General features: G+C 39.0%; 1 protein-coding gene across 7 annotated transcripts in view; it reads right to left on the bottom strand.

Moving 5' to 3' along the window:
* The window catches only part of CTNND2 (catenin delta 2), a 638,555-nt gene that overhangs the window by 230,985 nt on the left and 384,168 nt on the right, over positions 1-23,402 (bottom strand). For all 7 annotated transcript variants that reach the window (XM_064428418.1, XM_064428428.1, XM_064428464.1 and 4 more), the window contains one exon: positions 17,236-17,430. In XM_064428418.1, coding sequence (XP_064284488.1) covers positions 17,236-17,430 — 195 coding nt within the window. The remainder of the gene's footprint in view (positions 1-17,235; positions 17,431-23,402) is intronic.

Below are 23,402 nucleotides of genomic sequence, written 5' to 3'. Positions count from 1 at the left end.
GGGCAAGAGGACCAATACCCACACGATCTCTGGCCTGGAGACAGATACAAATTAAATGCTGGCTCTGCTCAGAAGAAAAATTTGGACTGTTTGAAGTGGCACATGAACGCATGGTGGTTGCCATTTCTTCCTGTCCCAAGACAACAAGAATCCTTTTGCCAAAAGGAGTGGCCCGAGTCCAGGGCTATTTTTAGCTGGGTCAAATTCATATGCTATACTGCAGACAAAACCACATACTGAAGAGAGAGGTTTTAATAACAGATTTCCCAATAATTTTTCATTGGCATGCACATTTAAAAATAAATATTTAATGCATTATAGGTTCATGAAAGAGATTTTAAGCATTTTATCTCAAAGTGTCAGCAAATGAAATACAATGAGCTTTAAATTCTATTACCATGGTTCTGTATGACCTTTTACTTATCAAAATTACATCACCTGAAAATTTTAAATTTATATTGAATTTTTTGACCTATTTTAATTTTTTTTTCTTATGGTTCTAATGCATTTAATTTTACAACAGCAAGTTATCATAACTTCATTCCAAACATAAGAAAGTGGGATCACCCACTTATCTGTTACCCCATCCCTGGAAGCGCCCAAGGTCAGGTTGGATAGAGTTTGAGCTACCTGATCTAGTTGAAAGGGTCCCTGCTCACTGCAGCGGGCTGAAACTGGATGAACCTAAAGGTCCCTTCCAACCCAAACCACTCTGTGATTCTACAATCACATTTACTCACATATATAGTAACATTTTACATGTATTGTTTTGGTTCAATTACTAGTGTGTGTGTGTATATATATATATATATACATACCTCCTTAAGAAATGAGTAATTAAGACACACAGACCTTTTCATAAAACTGCATTAGTTCAAATACATTAACAGTATCAGCATATTTATACATCCCATGCACAAATCATGCAAAATTCAGTGTTAGAAAGAAAGACAAACATCACATTTTAACAGAAAATACAGAGTTCAAAACCAAAATCAACTGCCTTGTGAGAAAAAGAGTAGTAAAACAAGTTAGAGAAAATACTAGAAATATTTTCAAGTGAAAAAGAGAAAATGCAATTGTATACTGACATAGCATACTCTTAAGCACTGTCATTCCACAGAATATGCTACTACCTTCTCACAAATTGTATGGGGAATTGCAAAAAACTCTACAATACCAATACTGCTTATGGGGAATTGCAAAAAACTCTACAATACCAATACTGCTGAAAACAAGAACTTAATCATAATGTTTATTGCTTTGCAAGATATTCCACTGTATTTCTTTCATCTTCTTTGCAAGACAGTTCAATGAAAATCATGTTTGTTTCTAAATTATTTGAAAAGTTTTCTTTGTATTTTCTCCTTTGTCTTGTTATCAAAATAGGTATTTATATAAACTGAAACTGGCTGTCATCCTAACACCTACAAGCTTATCAAGTCACTCTGATTCATTTCTCAAATTACCTTCCTAGCAGACTGTTACTTCCTTTTGAATTTTATCACAATGAATACAGAAATGCCATATTCAGAATATGAGAATAACACTAATCTATGACTTAAATATTCACAATCATGTTTATTTGGACTGCGTCACCCAGATCAATTAAAAGAAAAACAAACAACTACACATTAGAAAAACTTCTTCATCTAACTTGACTACATCCACTGTCACTGTAAATGGGTTAGGCTCTAGCAGAGATTTTTACAAAAATATGTGTATGTAAAACTAAAGAAAAGTAATCTCCTACCAATACACTTCCCTTGTCTAAATAAAACCCTTTGGCAGCCAAACCTACTGAGTGAACTGTGGCTTTTTTAGGCTATGGCAAACTATTGAGATCTCCCTTCTATTTAGCTATTCAAACAGCAAAGCCAGTGTGATTATGTCTAATGAAACAGATTTAGAAGTTCATTTCCTCACCCAGCATAGTAATCTTCTCTGAGCACAGGGCATCCAGAAGGCATACACCTGGAGTGAACCAGAAAGCATTCACACACCAGGTACATTTGCAGAGGGTCATGCAACCTTTTAACCTGTTTTTCAATTGAAGACACTTAGCCCTTTCTCTAACTTTTGCATTCGACTGTCCTGTCAAATCCAAGCCAGCTACACTTTGACCAGAACCAGGTCAGTTTAACTGAAGTGACAAGGATAGGGGGTTTGCCCCAGCAAGGGAAGAGAGGAACAAAAAGGAATTGCAACAGAACTGTTTCTGGAGAAATGGGCTGTCTTTCCCTCTCCCACCAGCCTGAGATCTGGCCTGGTTGAAGCAGAATCACGGTCAAGTCATGTTGTTTCCCTGGGTCTACCGCTGACCCTATTCTGCCTCTACATAAAAGTAAAATTAAAACTTATAACCACACTGTGAAGCAGGTTTAGTTTTGTGAAGTTTGAAGGTAAAGGTATCCACAAAACTGGACCTTCCTCTGGTCTTCAAAGTCCCAAAATTCACAAGATCAAGATTAAAATCAAATAAGCAGAAGGACTCAAAACGTTATTTATCCTGATTTGTGTCTTACCTAAGTGACCACCCATGAAAACACTGCTTTCAATCGTGACTGCTCTCCTCACTTTTTAGGAATTTACCTGGAAATTCAGTGGATTCTGAATGTCAGGTAAGTTTCTGAAGCTCTGCTTGCTCCTTTTGCCCTGGTTGGCCTTCCCACATCCCCTGCTCAGCACAATGGCCTTGCAGAGACACAAGGAGAAGGTGACTGGGACACGATCTCCCCTCCCAAGTGCCGCACTCCAGACACGCAGGAAGGGCTTGCAGGGTCCATGGCTTCAGCTCAGGCCAGTCTTTATAATTTTCTTTGTTAATACATAGTATTAACAAAGATACCAAAGCTTTTATACTAATGCTGATAATTTAGGTGTATCACTAAATATGCTCACAAAATGATACTCAGAAGCTGACTTTCAGCTTTTGAATGTTCTTCTCACATCTGTGACAGATGTTAGGAACCACTAATGTAAAAAGCAAGAATGCCTTAACCTAGGCAGGGATACTATTGCACCATACCCGAGTGTCTTAGGGAGATCAAGTTTGCATATGAACTGCTATAAAGTTCAGACTTTCTAGAAGCCAGAGGACATTTTGCCAAGTTAACATAAGAAAGATCAGACCTTCAGAAATTATAAACTCATTAATGAGAATTATCTTGCTACACCTGCTTGCTGAAAATTACCTCACTGATGCTGCTGTTTGATTTGCAGGTACTGCCTTGTAAAATTTTCCTCTTATTATTTGATATTAGACATTCGGTTCCTGTGCTAACCTTCTCCTAGTTCCTTTCATGGAGATTTCAAAATTATTTTCTTTGTTTTCTCCTCTTATTTGTTTTCTTCACTGATTTGCACTTGCAGTTGATTTATACCCTCTCATGAGAGTTGAAAATTGGATGCCAGTAGATATCTTTTCAGTGCAAAGTATGTCCACCATCCCACCATGAGTTCGTAATTGATATAAATGCGGTGCATTCTGTTGGTACCAAATTTATAGGAAGATTTATAAAGCAGATCCTTTTCCCACCTAATATACCATAAAAATAACACAGTGCTTTCCCTGTCAATTAAGAAAAAAACTCATCAAGCTTGGGACATACAAACACTTTAACTCAAAATGCTGAGTTTTGAGGCATGTGCCAGTCTTTTTGCCATTGAAGTTTAAGAAAATAGATGTTAATTAAGCTGGTAGTGAATGGCAATCCAAAGCAACAAGCACAAACAGTCAATTTTAAACCTGTTCAAGATGCATGGTATTACATATAAAAATAATAAATACTACTAATAATAATTTGCTTAGATGTTACTTTTAGAAGCATTTAGAAGCATGGGAAGTATAAAATTTTAGAGAAATACGTGGTTGAGGGAAACTGAAAATATTTACTATAGAGGGGGAAGGTCCCTCCCTGTAATTGGTATTAGCAAATACCTCTAATGCTGTCAAGATTCGATAAAGGCACTATCATGTCCTCTGCTCCTCATACACATGCACAAGGAATTTTGTACTTCACACATGCAAAGTGAGAACAAAACAAAAAAATACCCAAAAACCCCCACCACCAACAAAAAAGCAAACACTACAGGATTTCAAGATACAAGGCTACAGTTTAGATTTAAAATAGTTATGACCTTCTGCAAATACCACTACCACAGGAGTTCTCTGGAGGTTGACATCTTTGCTATGTCACTTCTCATACTCAAACCAGAAAAAAACACTGTGGAAACTACTACAGCTTTCTATTTCTCTTGTTTTCCATTTGCTCCTCCTTCACTTTTCTGCACTCTTTATTTTGTCCTATCTAGTTTTTCTTGCAATCAAAATTCCAGTCTCCTAATTCTCAGCCACAGACAAATGAAAAGGACTTTACAGCAAATCTTCCTTTGCATCCTCATGAGATGGGCTCTTCACCAGCCAGCCAGCCAGCCTTTGATTTCAAACACATCAACCCTTTAGGGCTTCCAGGATTGTTCTGCCTAATGCTTTCTGTGGGCTCCAGCTGTCTCCAGATGTTCCTATTTTGTATAAATCAGGGGAAATACAACCTCCTTCCCTCCAGTCAGCTTCCCCATGCTTAGCTCTGTGCTTTAAGTAGCAGGTCATGGCAAACAGGTCTCCCTGCTGCACAGGGATATCTTTTAGGGGAACACAGCACAATGTAAAGGGGGAAATGCAAGCAAACTAAAAAAAAATAATACAGAACAGGATGGTGCATAGCAAAAAAGGCCTCTTTTCCACCCACAAACATGTTAGTCATAATTTCCTCAAGTACTGGTTATACCTAGCTGTCACACCTACTTGTAATTAGCATGTCTACAAGCTGGTGCAAGTAGGTATTCAGTAATATTTTAATCATCAGATGTTTTCATGACATGGTGAGGAGGAAGCCTTTTTATCAAAGCAACATCCCTGTCTACCAGATACCATCACAGGAGATTTGTATTTTTCTCACTTTTCCATCCCATCTTCAAAACCACAGGTGGCTGTTCAGCTGCTACGTTCCCATTGCTATGGGAAATACTCAGGGCCTCTCTGAATTATTTAATAGTCTCATTGCCATTGCTGGCAGCTGTAAAGTACTAATCCTGATGAAGGTCATAAACATATTCAAAGTGAGTGTACACTCCAACCAATCATCTCCTTACCATTGCAATATCTACATGCCATTCTTTTGCAGAAGAATCTCTTATTTCAGAGACACCAAGAAAACATCACTTGTGCTCTGCATATTGTGTTCAATACAGAAATGGACAGTCATTGAAGACTGAAGAACTGAACTTGCTACTGCACTGGGGTGTCCTTTCAGTTCCATTTTCTAAGTGTTCTTTGATCTAACACTAATTGTAACAGTGAGGCTGAAAATTCCTTTCCTTAGAAACTGATGTTTTTTCTGTAATGCAGAAAGAGTCAGTCTAAGAAAATACTGCTTCCTTGGTTTCTGTGCTATTCCTCTCTTTACATTACAGCTGTTACCTGGTCACTTTGAAGGCTTTTGTCTATCTTGTTCCACTTCAGTTTTCCCACTCTTTCATTGTGTCTTAGTCATATTTTTTTTTCTATTGGGGGAAGTTGTATAACTGCCACTGCCTAATCCTCAGCATGGAAAATTGTGGAATGATTTTCTTCATCACCGATTTAGACTTGGCATTTCTTTACTACTAATTATTTTACTTATGGGTTCATTAGGCGATTAGCTGGTGTCAATCTGAAATCACCTGGTGCCACCAGGGCTGGTAACGGAAGCAAATGACTTTATGAATGAAGTCATCTATAGAGATTTTTGTACTTCTAAGCAAATGTTAATGCAGAAAGAGGTAGATGAAGTAATTCAGTGAGCAGCAACGGTGACAGAATTTGTATTTTAGAAACCTGTATTTCAGTTCAACAGGTATAATGGCTGAGATGAGTGAGTTCCTATCCAAGCTAATTTTGCAACAGTGCTTACTTAATGAGTCTTCAGTGAAGCCTGAAGTCCCAACCTGAATGCAGCATCTTCCACAGCTGGGTTTGTCACAGACTTCACTGCTGTGCCCAATCTCACATCCCCACACCCACAACCTTCCCCAATTCTACATACTTCCCCCCACTCATTTACCACCACGAGGTTCCAGAGTTACAGGGTGTCCAACACTGTAACACAGCCTGCATCTCAAAGGCCTGTATCCCAAAAGCACATATAGCTAAAGTATAATTTAAAAATATATCTAGTCCAAGTGGACACCAGGGTTTTACGTAGATATTAAAATTTCAACTATACACTTTCAATTATTTCAGATTTCCAACTCAAGGCTGGAATGACTTCCTCGTTTACAACCAAAGAGAGGAGAGGCCTAATTTTTCATGTTCTCAGTATTAAGAAATATAACACTCCTTTCCACCTCTAGGAACTGACTGCCTTTTAAATCTGCCAGATTTTAATCTCACTAATATATGCAACTTTCATTCTCACGCTCAGCTTCTACCGTGTTTCAGTGATGCTGCTCTGCACGTAAAAAATGGTGCGTACACATAATGTGATAATCAGATGCCAACTTTGGCTGCTGAAAACATTATTGCCAAGATCGTTTCTCAGATTGTGTCTTCTCTCTCTGAGCTCCATCCCTCAGTTTAGGAAGAACATGCAGTTTAATTCATTAGTTACATGAGCATGTAGACAGAGAAATCAACAACTGCCCTTCTAGAATTTGACATACTAAAATTCATCATGGGAATTTCCTCACTAGAGATAAAATTCAACCCTGAGCAATGGCACAATATAGAAGACATATACATCACTTTCCTCCTCTTTGCAGTAATGCATGATTTCACATTCTGTGCGTGGGATGAAATGACCCAATCACAGCAAATCCACACAGACCACACTGCTGCACATAAATCAGCCTACTGCAACTAAATCTCTGCTTTCACTCCTAAAACAACCTTCTCTTGAAATTTCTGAAGTTTCCTGTCCATCTGGCCAGCATAAGGCTGAACACATGGACAAAAGTCACAGTTAATATATAAAAAGATATGTTAATAGTATTAGACAATAACAAATTTACAGACTGCACTGCATCATGCTAGTCATCAAGCACATGGACATCTTCTCCTTCAGATTTTGACTCTTCCTTAGGGCACTATAATCCAAAGTAGTAAAGTGGCTACTAAATGGTATTTCTTACAACACCCTAATAAACTTCAGCTATTTTAATTAGTAGTTTATACTCTGGAAAACAACAAACAAAACAAAACAGTTGTTTTGTTATTAATCACATTTTGTTCCAGTGCCAGACCATAGTATGTTCACCTTAAACATTAACCTAAGTTCTGCAAATGATAGCTTGAAAACTGTTGGACACATTTAAGTAAAAACTACTCTATTTGTATACTTGTACTCATAAAAACTACAGGTGAACTTCTGAAATTATGACAAAGGGATGGTTCTAAAAGTAGCCAGTCCTATACTAAGAAAAAATAGTACAGTCTGAGTAAAAAATAAAAAATAATGGGCTGGTGATTTTTACAAGTGCCTTTAAATGTAATACTGCAGAAGGAATGATCCTCTAACGAAAGATTTTAGTCATCTTAAAGATATGACTGGGTAGTTACCTGAGGCACAGCAGTGTTTTCATTCAGCAAAGATTTACAAGAACAAGATTTATGAAAGGTGTTTGAATTGAATTTTTATTTCATGAATGACAACCTTGCATTTCTATGCAACACTGAAGTATATAAATGAGAATGGATGTCCTGCATCATTTAAATCTAATGTGATGAATCTTTAAACAGGGACTACACCTGTACAGTAAATAGATGACAAATACACCTACAGTTTCTGGCACAAACACTATTTTCTCAGTAGCGGCAGATGAGATTTACAGAGTATGTACTCCCCTGAGCAATATTTTACAATCACAACTCTGCCTCAAAAGGTGGCAAAAGTCAAGGTGCACCTGAGAAATGCTCAGACATGTTACAAGTCATTCTTCTACTAAAAAAAGGAGAACAGAAGAATTAGAAAATATGTGGAATAAAATACAAGCCTCTGGAGGTATCCTCCTCATGGGACACAGGAAAGAAGTCATGGATACTAACCATTCTAAAAGGTTTCTCTTCTGAGTGGTAAAAGCTTGTCTATATTCATATGGGTGCAATTCCTCTATGGAACCCAATCATGGGCTCAGTACTTCCAAACTACAACTATTTTATTTGGAGAAATGCTTCTGCACTATAAGGGGGTTATTGCTTTCCGATTACAAAGGTGATTCTGAAGGGTTTCAATTTCTGGCCCCTTCCTCTCCATTCCTGTCCACAGGATACTGCAGAAGTTGAAAACAGTGCATTTTGTTATTCCTCTGCCAAATTTTAATAGGAAGGAAATAAAATAGAAGAAACAGAAGAAAAAAAATCACCTAAAAACACACATGCAAGACTATAACACAGGTAAGACTATACGAGCAAACCTGGATCTGACAAATGAAATGGGATTATGACTTTGTATTGCTTTGAGGTGATTTGTTATTCTTTATGCAGATTACTAAGGTATTTTCTGCTCAATTTACTTTGCACTGAAGATTTGTTCCCTGCTTGCTTCCTATAATTCTCTCTCCCAAAACAATGTTATCAAGTGGATGTCAGTTAGGAGTATAGGTCTATTATCACAACATTACCAAACTGAAAGAGATGCAGTTGTAGGAATAATTTTTCTTTTTAATTTCTCTGAAAACATTATGTCCTATAGCCAGAACTCCATGCTGTGTGATTTATCAGCATGATCCTCAATTAATCTGCAGCTGTGCCATCACAGCACATCCATGTACAGCAGCTTACGACACAACAAAACAACCTGTCCCCCAGCCAGAAAAAAAGCCACCACCTAAGCAGAAAGAAGCAATATTTGGTATTTATAGTCTAACTCTTTTAGATCAGGAAGAATGAAAAATTAAATACAGATCTGAGAAGCAGCATGAAGAACAAAGGGTTGAATCTAAAAGGGCAAGTGAAAGCTGATATTTCTGTTGCTCCTCCTTTTTCCCTGAACTGATAATTTTAGAGACAAATAAAGAAAAATATATATTTGAAACCAAAGTTCCCTTTATCTTTTAAATCAAGTATTTGTAATACAGGAAAGAGCATGTAACAGGTAACTTTTCATTAGCAGCCAGATGACATTCTGGAATTACTATACCAATGTACTCGCTGGTGCTCCCTGTAAGAACCTGACAATATCTAACTGCTTGTATACACTATTTCTTTTCTCCTCTAAGCCCTTTAGATTCCTTTCACTCATTAATCTGAAGTCTATGGAATTAGGAGTGATACATCTGGTTAACTAAATTCCAGTTACCTGCTGAAAAGCAATACTTAACCCAAGAAAGGATAACTGTCCATTAACTGGGATATAAAATGCCCTTTGAAAACTGCCACTGGTGATATGCAAGGGTCAGACTTCTGATTCCCAAAGCTGAAGTTATGTTTGCACACCTTACAGGTGCAGAAAGCTGAACTAAGCCCTCTGTATGTAATTCATCATGACATTAAAATTGCAATCCCTCAGTGTCATTTTACATAGTCTCATTTTATTTCATGCTGTGTTAATTTTTAAAATTTTCTTCAGCATGTTTAAATCATAAGACAGCTTCAGTGATTTGAAACAGCTAATAACAAGTAAGTTATCAAGGGACCATCAAAAATATATATCTCCAAGTAAGTTTAAAAAACCCCCCTCGTATTTGTTTCACATATCATCTGAAAGGTGCAGAAAACCTGTGGTATCAATACAGGCTGGGGGATGAAAGGATTAGGAGCAGCCCTGCCCAGAAGGACCTGGGGGTGGATGAGAGGCTGCACATGACCCAACTCAGCCTAGGGGGCCCTCCGGAGACACCCTGGGGTGCCCCCCTCCAAAAGAACTACATTGCTCTATCATTCTGTTTTAAACTATTTCATAACCATTAAAAAATCCCAACAAATTTCAAAACCTTAAAAATGGTTCAAGAACAATTTATCTCGAAAAGTGCACAGAAAAGCACAATCCGTTTGTGATAAAACATAACTACAATAAAGTAGCTTAACTGTTCCTGAAAGAAGAGTAAATCACTCCAAAGGATTCAGACATCTAATTTTTTCATATGTCAATTTTTTGAGTATTGGAAAATTGCTTCATAATATGTAGAAAATACACATTGAAATAATGACTTCTAAAAATTTCAAAGACATTCACTAGTTTATTACATACCAAGTCAAATATTTATGGTCTTGTGAAGATGATGTACTTTGGCTCATGTCATGCATCCTTTGTAGCCTCATTCTCCTTTTGTACAGGACAACAAAGGAGGTAAGAGACATGACAAAATGTTGAGAACCAAAGAAAGGCTAAGCTGGACCAGCATAAAAAACATGCAGCAATTGAACCCCTTGGGTATATCAAAGGAGCATTAACAAGCCCATGCAACACCCTCCTCCATCCTTGCTGTAAAAATCTGTTAAAAAAAATTCCTTGGACCTACTCGGCAATTACTGCTCCCACAGACCTCTGGCTCCCTTGCTGGCAAGGCAGGGCCATCGGGCAGCAGAGTCACTCCCTCCCAGGACAAGGCAAGGTCTCTGCCCCACCAGGCCAGCTGCAGAGGGAGGGCAGGGCAGAGGAGTTGGTGGCCAGTGCAGCTTTCCAGAAGCCACTCCACAGTGCCAGACTTCTGTCTACCAGGTCAGTGAGATGGAAGTTTGAAGAGGTCAGGCCTTTGATACAGGGAGCAGGAGGAAATGACACATGAACCTGGCTCTGAGAACCTGGACTGCCCCACTTGTGCAAAGAGGAGGAGGTCAGAGCCATTTGAACACCGCCAAGAACCAAAACTAGCAATGTCCCCTACCTACAAAAAAACCCAAAAACAAATCAAAGAGTAAAATTTGTTTTGTATGGGCTGTTCCCGGGGCAGAAAAAAAATGGGCATTTGGCTTCTCCCTCTCTACTTTTTCAGGTCATGAATAGAGACATGATCCTCACCACAGACACCTCATCAGACAGAACAAGGAGGCAGCTCAGTCATGCTGTAAGAAAGCCATCAGCCCAGTGACAAAAGAAGGACTAGGTGTTCTTGTACACCTTCTTCTTGGACACTGCTTAAAATTCAGAACAACAGAAGCCCAGGCCAAGCGCAGCAGGCAGGAAGCAGCAAATGCTGCCACTGCCACTTGGCTCCTCTTCCCATACCTCCAGCAGTATCTAGTCCATGAAGAAAGATTGGACTCCAGAAACAAACACTGCTTCTACCCTACTAAATCACACTTTTACAGGGGAAATGCAAAATTACTACAAGCAGCACTTGAGCTAAAGCATCCCTTGGTGCAGACACTTCCTTCACCAAATGAAGTACGAGGCAGGAGTGGAATGGAAGGCAGAGAAGAGGACAAGAGCATCTGTCCAGATACACAATGGCAATTCTCACCTTCGGCAGTTTTTCCGGAGCTGCATCACAGGACAATGAAATATTGTGTTTTTCCCTGCCACTGGCAAATGGCCAGGTGCAACAGATAACTCTTTCCTTTGAAAAGCAGCTGCCTTGGCTGATAACCGCTCTCCAGTCAGCATTCTTCCTCCACACAGAAACCCAGCTTGCAAACAGACATATTTCTGCTTTGCACCTGCCATCACAAATTCCACAGGCCTCTTCTTTTGGATTGGTACTCTGTGCCATGATGCCCAGGAAGTGGTGCAGCCCGTGGCAGCACAGCTTTGCGAAACAGACATCTTCAGAGGTGCTGGTACACTGGTGGAAGCACTCAAGCCTCAGTGGGAGGAATCTCCTGGCCTGGCCTGAAGGAATGGAGGCCATCAGAGAAGCCTGAGGGCAGCCTGGCAACTGCCTGCACACACAGGGACATTGGGCAGCTCTGAGGGTAGCACAGAAGTGCTGCAGTGTGCACCTGCCACAAACACAGTCCCCAATAGGTAACCCATTGCAGGCGCGTGCCTGACGAGCCCTGCAGATCCCACCCTAAGCGACTCTTCAGAGACAACGCAAACTTTTACTGCTTACCCTTCTAGAAGCCAACCTCCTCTCAATAAATCCTTCCTTTCAGGCTTCTCTTCAGTTTCAGCAGATCAGTCACAGACTCCTCATTCTCCTAATGCTCTCAGAATGGTCTGTGCAGTACCTTGCATGCCCTGTCTTCATCAAGGAGGCAGCTCAGCTCTGTGCACCCAGCACTCCAATGAGCACCAAGTGGTCGTGTAACCACACGAAGCTGCTGGACTTAGAAGTCCATTCAACTATGACTGAACTGTGTCACAACACCTTCCCCATGGTGACCTTCTGGTGACTGAGACAGACACCATTCTCAGGCTGTGCATCCCGAGACCATCCCTAAGCTTTCATCCAGGCTGCCAGGATTGTCCTGATGCCAGCGAGATGCACACACCCTACACAGAGCTGAGGAGTACAGGTTCACTCCTCCAGTGCATCCTTGTCACTTTTGTAAGGTTGGGGTCAAAAGTATTTGCCTGCAGCCCCTGAAACCAGTGAGTGCTCTTAAAGCATGGTTTAAGATCTCTGCAGGTTTTAAGATCTAAATGCTCACAGTTCACCAGCAACACTAGGGCTCTTACACAGCTACACTTACTTCATCTGATAAAGTCGCTCTTTGTAGAGAGTTCAGAACAAGCACAGCTCTCCCATTCCTCATCCCTCCCTCCCAGACCAAGGGGGATAGTACTCTTTCAAGGCTCTTACAAACTTTATCTGGAAATTGCATCCTTTATACAGAAAAGGGCTCAACTGTTTCTCTGAGGGACCACAACAGAAGCATGAGCTTCCAGACAGTGATGCCAGCCTCTGGAGAGTGACGACAACTGTTCACACAGTCCCGAGATCTGCCAAAGCTGTGCTCCTGAGCTGCAGCAAAGCACTGACAGCCCACAACCAGAACAGTAAGGATGCTTTGTCCTCAAGGCAGCTACAGAAATCCCAGGCTTGCAAAATAGTGTGATTTTGCCTGTTTTGCCTGATTTCATGTTTGACGTGGATTACATGTCAATAACTACAGAATAAACCTCTAGTTCAAAATTCTAATTCTGCAAATAAGCAAACAATCACTGATTCCACATGCCACTCTGGCTGAAAGGCAACCCTTCCTCCCTCTTAATTAACAGCCCTCTTCAAATTCCATCAGCGTTCACGTAAACATCCCATCAAATAAGCTTATCTCTACTATATGAATAATTCAAAACCTTTAGGTTTATGAGGAAAATCAGTAACGAACCTGCCTGAACAAAAATTATTAGTGTTATTTAGTTGAGTTACAAATTCAAGCTATAGGTTGCTATTCAGTAAATAAATTAATTTGCTTTTTGTATTGTGTCTGAGTACTCCCTCCAAGCACATCCTTTGAGGCTTCCCATTTCAAAAGGAAAATTTCACACTTATTGCTTTTAGTGCAAAAGTTTGGGCTGGTACTTTTTATATGAGAGAAGGCATTACCCTTTGAAGAGCAAAAGGGATTGTTAAGTAAAAGCTAAACAACCAAAAGAGCTTTTACAGCTACTGCTGTCAAATTTGAAACATTATTTTTAGCTTAGACAGCATGACAGTAACACACCCAGTTATAATTTACACCACAGGTACAGGCTGGCTGGAGAATGGAACAAGACTAGACCTGGGGAGACAGACCTGGGAGTGTTTGTGGATGAAAAGCTCAACATGATGTGGCAATTTGTGCTTGCAGTCCAGAAATCCAACCATGGCCAGGGTAGCATCCAAAGCAGTGTGGCGAGGAAGACCAGGGAGGAGATTCTGCCCCTGTCCTCTGGTGAGACCCTACCTGCAGTGCTGCAGCCAGCTCTGGGGTCCCAGCACAGGAAGGACAGGGACCTGTTGGAGTGAGTCCAGAGGAGGCCACCAAGACGATCAGAGGGCTGGAGCACCTCTCCAGAGAGGACAGGCTGAGAGAGTTGGGGCTGTCCAGCCTGGAGAAGAGAAGGCTCCAGGGACACTTTAGAGCCTCCTTCAGTATCTGAAAAGGGCCTACAAGAGTTGGAGAGTGGCTTTTCACAAGAGCACTAAGTGATAGGACAAGGGGGAATAGACTATAAACTAAAGGAGGGTAAGTAAGGAAGAAACTCTTTACTGTGAGGGTGGTGAGGCACTGGAACAGGTTGCCCACAGAAACTGTGGACTCCCATCCCTGGAAATGCTCAAGACCAGGCTGGATGAAGCTCTGAACAACCTGATCAAGTGAAAGGTTTCACTAGTGACAGGGAAGACAGAATGTGATGATATTTAAGTTCCCTTCCTATACAAACCCTTCAGTGATTATATCTATAAAGAATTAATCCTCTTTAAAGCTATTAGGAGAGATGTTCAGACATGTTTTGTACCTTCTGCAGTATGTAGTGCAGAACTATCACCATGCATTTCATTCTCAAGTGAAATACAAAGAAAATACTAAAGTTAAGAACCAAAACATCACCCAAAAAACAATGAGTATATAGAACAAACTTGATTTAGTTCACCCCATAGAGAAATTTTAGCTTATTGAATTTTGCTTACTGAATATTCATTCACCTAGAAGACAAAAAATTCTTGAGAGGGCTTTATCCTCAGTTGTGCAAACATTCTTGAATGTAATATGTATTTAAGGGCTCATAAAATAGAAAGAGGTGATGTCTATAGTACGTAACCATTCTTGGTTACTTTTAGAAAGTAAGTGAAATTTTAAAATTCAGGAATTATGTTCTTTAAAATCAAACAAACAAACCAAACAAAAACCCCATGAAAATCCCCTCAAATCCCACAAAGTACAACAAAACTAAAAAAAAAACCAACAAACCAAAACCAACCAAAAAAGAAACCCCACCAAAAAAAACAATTAAATGGCTTGCAAGTATAACTAACTTAATTTTTATTTCCAATGGGCAGTGTCAGCTGCAGAGAAAAGAATCCTTTGGACAACATCTTTAAGTTTGTCTTCACTTTTCTTTCGGTCAGATGTGGAAAAGCATGCATTATTTTCATGATTAAAGCTATTTTTTGTCATACACAAAGGGTGCGAACTATGGCGTACGAAGGAGGGTTCTGAAGTCTTAAAGCTCCCCACTCTGCCATGACTCACACACACAGAATATACAGGCCATGAATCCTTGGCACGTATCTTCATGGAGTACACCCTACATCCCTCATATCCTACACCAAAGAGGAATCTAGTCCTAAAATTAAAAAGGAAAAATCAACACTTAATAAAACCCAATAAAAGGAAAAAAATACTTGCAAACTTGAACTGCTTTCCCTCCTTTCTGTTAATTTGAAAAAAAAAAAATGTATGGTCTCCATCAGAAAGGATATATTCCTATTGGTATTTGTGCTAGAGGCAGGAGTCTAAGAGCTGATCCAATCCAGCTCAAAATTCCCTCTGAGCACTGACAGCTCTTCAGCATGGCTGTGTGAAAGGCTGACAGCTACCAACAGAGCAAGAGAGTGATCAGATCAGACTGGCACACATCCATCTGCTTTCATTTCCCCTGACCCTGATGATAGGGGTGCAGGGTGGGAGGCATGGGAGGATCAACCCAACACAAAGCTGGACTGATGGGGTCTTTCTTCAGAGTGAGCCTGAAGCAATGCTCAGATCCACATCCCAAGTGGCAAAACAAAACTCACCTTCACAGGGCATCTTTCTGCTACCCATATGACTGTGGGTTTTTGGGTTTTTTTTATTCTTTCCTTTTGAAAACCCATCTCCATGTGTAACCAACATCTCGTGTCCCAGTTTAATTCACTGTTATTGTTATCTGTGTTGACTATGTTTCCCTCCTTACCAAGGTGCTGTGAACAGTACAGACAGAGGACAGCCTGCTACTTCAACACAGACAACCAAAGGGATATTTTGCAAGCAAAACAAGAAACTCTCTTCAGGCCATGTCTGGGAAAGAGAGCATCACATAGGCAATATGAGGCAGCCACAGGTGGAACAGAAGGCTTAAAGTTCAATAGAAATAGTGGTTTCAATCACTACCACTGCCTCCACACCTCACTAATGTAAGCAGACGTTTTTCTCCCTTTCATGCAAAGAATAGTAATTTTTCCTCATATCCATGTGTGACTCCATACAAAACATGAGACTGTGATAGTTTCTTTAACAGGAGGGAAATGGTGCAACAGTGCTCTTCAAAAAAGCCTAAAGCCATTACAGGTATTTTACTAGATAATTCTCTGGCTAAATTTCCTTTTTAAGATTTCCTCATGTACTCTGAACACCCAAACTTGCATAAGGAGGTAGGACACGCAAAAACTGGCAGCTTTTCCCTTGGAAAAATGGGTTTTTTAAATAAGTTTTAAAAAATCGTTTTAAAAAGAAAGCAAAGTATCTTGCTCTGAAAAGTGCACTTAACTTTTCCTTGATGAAAATAGGAGTGATCTGAAAATGGACATAATCTTCCCTCTTTCATCAACATAGCAAAGATGAAACACCAGAAATACTTACAATTCCTAAGGCAAGTTTCTTCTACATCTGCTTTAGGCTATTTTGGCTGTAGCATTTATATACTCTAATTATTTTGTGCATTAAATACCATAAATATCCCTGTTGATTTTTCATCTATTTGTGGGTTCCAACATACAGCTGTATTTCATTTGGTTGAGAGGACATTCTGCAAGTAGGACTTGTACACCAATGCATTTTAGGGAAAATCATTATTATTTATGAATAAACCAGTGATGCTAACAGCTTTTCCCTATGTTACTGTTCACTTTTATGTCTGTGTACCTACAACAAAGCATACCTCTGTGGGACAGAGGAAGAAAATTTACTTATGATTTACTTTGAAAGCAAGTGAACAATCACTTAGCGTTATGTGGCAGGAACTTTGAAGTCCATTTGCAACACAAAAAATACCTTTGCAAGCAAAAAAAAAAAATCCTAGCAATTTCTTCAGAGACAACAGATCTGTCTCCAAGACAATACACTAGATTAGCAGAAGTATTTTCTCTCTCTTTATGAGTAAGCTCCCTCCCCAAATTAGCTTAACCTCCTGTACGTGTAGCACAACATTAAGTATTTCTCCCTTTTGTGCACGTATCTGGGGTTCTATTGATAGCTGCCATCTGCAAAAGGTATTTTATCTGACTGGCATGCACAGAATACATTTGGTTAATTTTGGTTAAGCACATCAGGAAGAAAAGAAGAGTTAGTAGCAGAGAGTAAGTTACACATCTCATAGAAAGACAATCATGCAGGTTACACCCACCTACCTGTACTAGTGCGATATGTGCCTGTGTGTGCTGGTTGCAGAGGGTCCCCCTGACTCTGGCTGAGACTCCTCATAGGGGGCTTCTGATAAACTCTGTCTTCGTAAATAGGATCTATATGGTGTTCTGGAGACTGCAGTGCCCTTAACTCGGAGCCAAGGTGGCTGTGCTGGCTGCTGTAAGATGCCCGAGACCCAGCTGCAAACAGATTTATAAGAGATGTTTAAGAGGGAGAAAACAAGAGACAGACAGTGGATCTGACTATTAAAATTTTACTTGAAAATACCACTTAAACACACAAAAAAATAACCTCCAAACAAAACTAAGTAGTAAGTATTTTCAACATGTAAATAAAATTGCAAACAAGGGCAGCTACAGCTCCACTTAACCCCTTTAGCTGCATCATCCAGCTGCCTGCATCTACACAAAAAAATCCCATTTCTTCCAAGGAAACTACATATTTTGGTGAGATAGATATCATGATTATCATGTCTTCTTAAACAGAGATCAAAGAACTCACCACCTCCTCTCAAAAAACCCAAAAAACCCCCAAAAAGCAAACAAAAAAACCACAAAACCCCAACTCCCCCCCCGCAAATAAAAAAAGTCCCAAACACGAACTCTCCCCCCCCCAAAAAAACAAAACCAAACAAACAAGAAAAGGCAAAAGCTGTACAACCCAGGAATATCCTCAACTAAACGGGTCCAGGACTGGGGGAGGTAGGAGGGTTGGGGAGAAAAAAGCAGCAGCAGTCAGAACAAGTTTCACATGTTTTGCCTATATCTGAAGATCTACAAATGAAATACGCTGTAGCTGATGAATGGATGTAGATTTACATGAAGGCTGATCTTTCAAATGCTTCCCAAAATTGCAATAGAATGGTTGCGCCTTATCAACATTTTGTCTTCAACACTTTGAAAAAAAATCAAGTTGCTAAGACTCTAAAACTTAAATATCCTCTGAGAATGAATAAATTAAACACGCCTCCTGAAAAAAAAACATTTTAAGGACACAGCTTATTTTTTTTTTTTTGTAAATAACAAGGTCAAACACAATTTTATTAAAACATCTTCTTTTTCTACTATTAAAAACAGATTATATTAGAACATTTAAAAATAAGACTTGTATATTTCCAGCTGTGATAGAAGTTGTCACTTCAATCCTTTTGCCACTCATATACTTCAGCTCTGTGGTCTGTTATCAAGATTGGCAAGAAGAGTCATGGGGATGCCACACAAACACTACACATTTTGAAGGTAAGAATAAAGTAAAGAAGGCAATAAGTATGCAAGTGACACTTTGCAAATGCCAGATATATACACAAAGTGCTAACATGCTACTTTTAAGTGTTTAGAAAAGGAATCAAAGATACAATTATTCTGATCCTTGCTGCTAGTTCTGTGAGGTTGAAATCCTGGATGTAGGTGATGTTCCACTGGCTGAGCTTGTACTGCTCAGACCATGGGTGTAGCCATTCCTGCTGAGAGCCTCTGCCACAATCATTGTGTTTGCAGTAGTTTTGTTGCATAAACAGACACTAAATACTTTTCAAATGCAAAGAATAGATATAAAGTAAGGTGCAATTGGAACACAGCATAGGAATATACACTGACACAACATTACTTAAACTTTAATACAAATTGTCTGGAGAAAAGAGTAATTTTTTCCCTTTCCTTCTTCTAATCAGCTTTTGCCATATATGTGTTTTCTTCTGAATTTTTCAACTTTTGTGCATGTTTTTAGTGGAATGCCCTATTTGCATATTTTTTCCCTTCAAACATTTTTCAGTCTGACTTGCCATTAGCACACTGCTGAAAGTAATTCTGTTGCTCCCCTTACTAGAAAGTCTGCCAAGAATCCCAAATATTTTATCTCTAACAACAGCAATTATCCAGAAAGTAGATATTACTATTAGAGAATTAAATTCTTCATGGTCTACATTTTCAAAGTGCTCTTTAGCCCTGCACCCTCGAGACTGATTTTCAGAACAGCTGAACTGCTCCCACCAAGGTCTAGTATCCTTCAGAGTGGCCTGAAAAACTGCCTGTTGTGATTATGTCCAAATTTCAATGCATATTTGGCTCATTCTGTATCAGAGGGAAAAATACAGAAAAATTTTGGAGAACATTTCAGACATTTAACAGTGTATTAACAAATCAGACTTGCTACAGAATAAAGAATTATAACATATTTTAGAAGCACTACAATTCTTTTGCCCACATACAAGTTAACAGTGGTTTTCAAACCACAGATTTTCTTCCTAACTCAGCTTCCTGTAAGCCAAAAGACTTTTCCCACTGAACTCAGTAGCAGTATAATTCAGGTATCAGCATGTTTCCAAACTGTTATCTGTAACTGTAATCTTTTGGTGAGGTGGGCTTAATTAACATCCTTCATACTCTACCAATACTTCTGCATTTGCAAGTGCTGATACTAGTCTAAATAGAAGCTTAACATTAGTTTATTATGCTAATATTGAACAGAGATTTACTGCCAAATTATACATGTAATTAAGACTTTAACACTACTGTACCAAACAGTAAGCACATGTATAACCAGAGAAACTTCTTGACCAAAACATTTAACCAACCTGATTTGGCTGAAAACAGTTAAGTGGCAATCTAAAGACAACTTCAACGCATCCGAGTAAGAGCATTATGACTGAACATCTCCCTCAAGAAGTTCAAGAGTTAAAACCCTATCAGGGACTAACTGTTACTATCCTTCTAACATTTCAAGAAAATTAAGATTTCAACAGGTAATTAAAATATTTTCATTTTAGAAATTAAACTACTCTCAAACCTCAGAAATTAGGTAATTTTAAGATCATGTCTCTTAAACACCTTAAGTTTTAAGCAAAAATGATACTGTTCTATATGGAATTTTACTACACTATTTCCAAATTATCAGGTGTCAATATTTAAACACAAAATACTATTACCCTTCAAGGTTCTTAAATCTAGCTAAAAAGACAATAAATCAAAATATTTATAAAAAGATGTAATGCTATCATACTTTTTAATGTTTCTATTAAGTTGGTATTTAAAAAACTAGAACAGCAAGCTGATTTAAGTTAAAAATTCTTTTCAGTTGCTCCTAGAAGTTTTTCTATGTGTTCATTTATTCTAGTCTCAACTGAGGTGCAACAGTTTTTTATTGCATATTTCATTTAAATATTAAAATAAACAAATTATTAGTTGTTAAACCAAGAGTTATATCCAGGAAAGGTCACACAGATAACTTGGGGATTTCAGACAACTGAATCCCTCCTCATTTACACACTCAACCCTCCACCACATTCTGCTGCTTTGGAAGGCACTGGAGAGACAGCTGAGATAACTGATCAAAACAAAGAGCATGAACTCAAAGAACTGATATCACTGAGAAGGAGAGGGGTAATGGGTCTCCTGCCTGTATCCTGGGTTAGCAGCCAACAGCTACATCCTCTCCTATTCAAAGCTGCAAGCTGATCTGTATCACTGCCTTCAAAAACTCTTGCATTAAAGCAGTTTGAACTCACAGAGGCTGGAAAAGCAACCAGGTCAGAATGAACATGCAGCAACCAATATATTACTAGGAAGCAACAGAAGATAAGATCAGCAAGGCCCATGAGCAGTCTCGCATGAAGGAAGCTCAGTGCCATCAAAAGTGATTTCCCTAAACGTGGAGGCATCTTGAATGCATGGCTCCCCCCGGACTGCACTCACCAAACCTTCTTACCCAGCTGCCAGCCCTTCACCCCACTAACACTGCACCTCTCTGTGTTGCCTGAAATCAAGGCAGTGATGTGTATCAAAGCCACATGCCTTTCTCCTACATATTCTGAAAATGGACTCAGCCCTACTACTCCCTGGTCAGCCCACCCTAACAGCAAAGCTATTTTTCTGTCAGAGAGCTAATCAGGCATCAAGCCTATTCACAGACAGGTCTGTGCTCAAGTTCAAAGAAAACTCATTATTAAACTTTTGGTCCTGCTCGTCTTTATTTACTGATATGTATTCAGCACCAGAGCATAGCCAGAACTCTCATGATCATGGTGGTCAAAAAGTGGGGTAGTAGATTAATTTAAAAAGCCCAAAGCAACCAAACCAATCCAAAACCACTGAGAAGAACTAAACCATTATTTAGGGGTTCAAGAAACCATCTATTAATCAATTATTCTAATAGTCCAATCTTGTTTCACAGAAGACTGAGAAATTATTTGATTGCATTGCCAGAGATGCATCACAGCAGAAGATAAATAGAAGACTATAAAATAGCTGCGAAAGGCACCAAATTAAGAAAAAAGAAAGTTAAGTATTTTTTTAGAACAGAAACTGAATAACCATATGAACAAAAGCATACAGTAAGGAGAGTCTTCTCTGTCTTCTGAAGCCCCCAAGACTGAAACCTGAAAGCAAGTGGAACATCCTATCTTCTGCATCACTGTGGAGCTTTTAGAAGTCATCTGTGGCCAAGTTCCATCGGGGTATCACATGAGCCCCCAGCCAGGTGAACTGGATTAGGGCAACGAGGATAACCTAGAACTCTCCAGATGAAAATATACATTCCTACATGTGTACATTTCCTCTCTTCCCACATTCAAGAAGGGCAACAGAAAGAACACATGAAAAGTGCAGTCCTACCGAATTGGATAAAAAAGTTGATCTCCACTCTTTACACTTGAAAAATGCCCACCCTACTAGCTAAATTTTTCCACGTTTGTTAGATACATTCCTCAGCAGCATAGGGAAATAGTTGTTTCCTAGGAAATGCTCTTTTTTGACAAAGTCTCACTTCCCACAGGAAGATAAATACTGTAATCAGACAAGTGTAACATGAGAGAAATACACCAAATAATCCCTAATTGCTCTTCATAGCTGGTGCAGGCTGTCAAGAAAATAAATACAACAGACACGTTTGAGTGACACTGCTGATCTGACAGTTTAGGTCAATAAAGGAAACCAATATATTGGCATTTGCCATTGCAAGAAACTAAAGACGCTAAAATTACTGAAATTAATGGATCATGGGCATCGCATAAGCTCTAATAAATCTTGGACAGTTTTTATTTGTGCTCCTTTTGAAAGGCTTTATAACCTGACATCCTGCCTTGCTCCAGCTTTAAGAAGAAGCCCTACAAAGTCATGATACTCTCTAAACATCTCTGATAGTAAGAGCATACAGTACTGTCCTCCAGTCCAGGATTTAAGAGCTCCCTGGAAACGCAAAATATGCAAGTAATAATCTCGATGTTAAAAAAACCCATTCAGATTTGACCAGATATACCAATCAGCCCTCATTCAAAAATCCTTGATCATTAAACACATTGATCAAGAGTCCTGTTAAACAATTTCCTTATGTATATGACACAGGAACATCATTAGTCACACAGGAGCTGAAGATCAATAACCATTGTATTACCCCTTATCAGTTACATGTTAACAACTTAATTAAATTAATTAAACATTGTTGCAAGCCCACACCTTCCAACACACAGCAGACCTCTGGCTACTTGAGGCTCTAAATACCAAAATCAGACTGAACACACTACAACACTTTGCACTTAAGAAGATGCATCTTTCCGACAAGGAAGATTAAAGATCCAGAGCTGGGTGCATAAATTCTTAACTTTAAATATAATGACAATGTTGCTTACACTACAAGTTTAAAAAAACCCTACAAATAAACAACAACCAACCCCAGACTATGGTAACATTTCAATAAGCTCATCATTGAGATAAGAGCCTGCAGGCACAGAATCTGAAAGAGAATCATAGGAATTTTGTGGCTTTGATATGTTGCATGCTTTTCAGAGGACTGAAAGAACTTTTTGATTTAAATAGCACATCATGACTGAAAACCCTTTTTGATGTAAGTTTCTCTTAGATGCTTGTCCTGAAATGCTACTATTAAATATACAGTAGCATAATAATAATAATGCTACTTATTAAATAAATATATATATACAGTAGATCAGGTCATAGCTTCACTGCAATTCTGAAAATGCAACATGTGACAAAGAGCATATGAACAGTGGGATTTTTACTCTGAACTCATATGTTATGAAACCTGTTTTACAGACACTAACTTATCTTAATTTACATAGTAAAGAAATTGATGTGAACACAAGTGCAGAATTAGAAGTGAACAGGAGGAGAAGTGGAGTCAAACATTCACAGCTCAAGTT

Source organism: Passer domesticus, chromosome 1 (genome assembly GCF_036417665.1).
Source record: "Passer domesticus isolate bPasDom1 chromosome 1, bPasDom1.hap1, whole genome shotgun sequence".
In the NCBI taxonomy this organism is placed as follows: Eukaryota; Metazoa; Chordata; class Aves; order Passeriformes; family Passeridae; genus Passer; species Passer domesticus.
Note: the sequence above shows the minus strand (reverse complement) of the source record. Positions and strands in the feature narration are given on the sequence as shown.